Source organism: Limulus polyphemus, unplaced genomic scaffold, assembly GCF_000517525.1.
Source record: "Limulus polyphemus unplaced genomic scaffold, Limulus_polyphemus-2.1.2 Scaffold202086, whole genome shotgun sequence".
Taxonomy (NCBI): domain Eukaryota; kingdom Metazoa; phylum Arthropoda; class Merostomata; order Xiphosura; family Limulidae; genus Limulus; species Limulus polyphemus.
This window is the reverse complement of record NW_013867682.1, coordinates 1-1,225: the sequence shown is the minus strand read 5'-3', so window position 1 is coordinate 1,225 and position 1,225 is coordinate 1. Positions and strand designations below refer to the sequence as shown.

Sequence of the window (1,225 nt, the reverse complement as noted above, 5' to 3'; positions counted from 1 at the left end):
TTGCTGTAACATCAGGTTACCAGTGTATGTTGGTAAACAAACTAAAACTTGCTGTTACATCAGGTCACCACTGTACCTTGGTAAACAAACTAAAACTTGCTGTTACATCAGGTTACCAGTGTACCTTGGTGAACAAACTAAAACTTGCTGTTACATCAGGTCACCAATGTACCTTGGTGAACAAACTAAAATGTGTTGTTACATCAGGTCACCGTTTTAGTTTGTTTACCAAGGTACACTGGTGACCTAGTGTAACAACACATTTTAGTTTGTTCACCAAGGTACACTGGTGACCTGATGTAACAACATGTTTTAGTTTGTTCACCAAGGTACACTGGTGACCTGATGTAACAACATGTTTTAGTTTATTTACCAAGGTACACTTGTGTTGTTACATCAGGTCACCAATGTACCTTGGTGAACAAACTAAAACGTGTTGTTACACCAGGTCACCAGTGTACCTTGGTGAAGAAACTAAAACGTGTTGTTACATCAGGTTACCAGTGTACCTTGGTAAACAAACTAAAACGTGTTGTTACACCAGGTCACCAGTGTACCTTGGTAAACAAACTAAAACTTGCTGTTACATCAGATTACCAGTGTACCTTGGTAAACAAACTAAAACGTGTTGTTACATCAGGTTACCAAAGTACCTTGGTAAACAAACTAAAACTTGCTGTTACATCAGGTCACCAGTGTACCTTGGTAGTTTGTTCACTAAGGTACACTGGTAACCTGATGTAACAGCAAGTTATAGTTTGTCCACCAAGGTACACTGGTAACCTGATGTAACAGCAAGTTTTAGTTTGTTCACTAATGTACACTGGTGACCTGATGTAACAGAAAGTTTTAGTTTGTTCACCAAGGTACACTGGTAACCTGATGTAACAACATGTTTTAGTTTGTTTACCAAGGTACCTTGGTAACCTGATGTAACAGCAAGTTTTAGTTTGTTTAAGTTACCAGTGTACCTTGGTGAACAAACTAAAACATGTTGTTACATCAAGTTACCAGTGTACCTTGGTAAACAAACTAAAACTTGCTGTTACATCAGGTCACCAGTGTACCATGGTGGACAAACTAAAACTTGCTGTTACACCAAGTTACCAAGGTACCTTGGTGAACAAACTAAAACATGCTGTTACATCAGGTCACCAGTGTACCTTGGTGAACAAACTGAAACGTGTTGTTACACTAGGTCACCAGTGTACCTTGGTAAACAAAC

General features: G+C 38.9%; 1 protein-coding gene across 1 annotated transcript; it reads left to right on the top strand.

Annotated features, from left to right (window-relative positions):
• Positions 1-6: 6 nt before the first annotated feature.
• LOC111084852 (ice nucleation protein-like) lies at positions 7-1,215 on the top strand (the record flags this gene model as incomplete). The annotated part of the gene is made up of 3 exons (XM_022381346.1): positions 7-207; positions 401-701; positions 1,116-1,215. Coding segments are annotated over exons 1-3 (582 nt in total), but the record flags the coding sequence as incomplete, so codon positions are not given.
• Between the last annotated feature and the right edge of the window lie 10 nt (positions 1,216-1,225).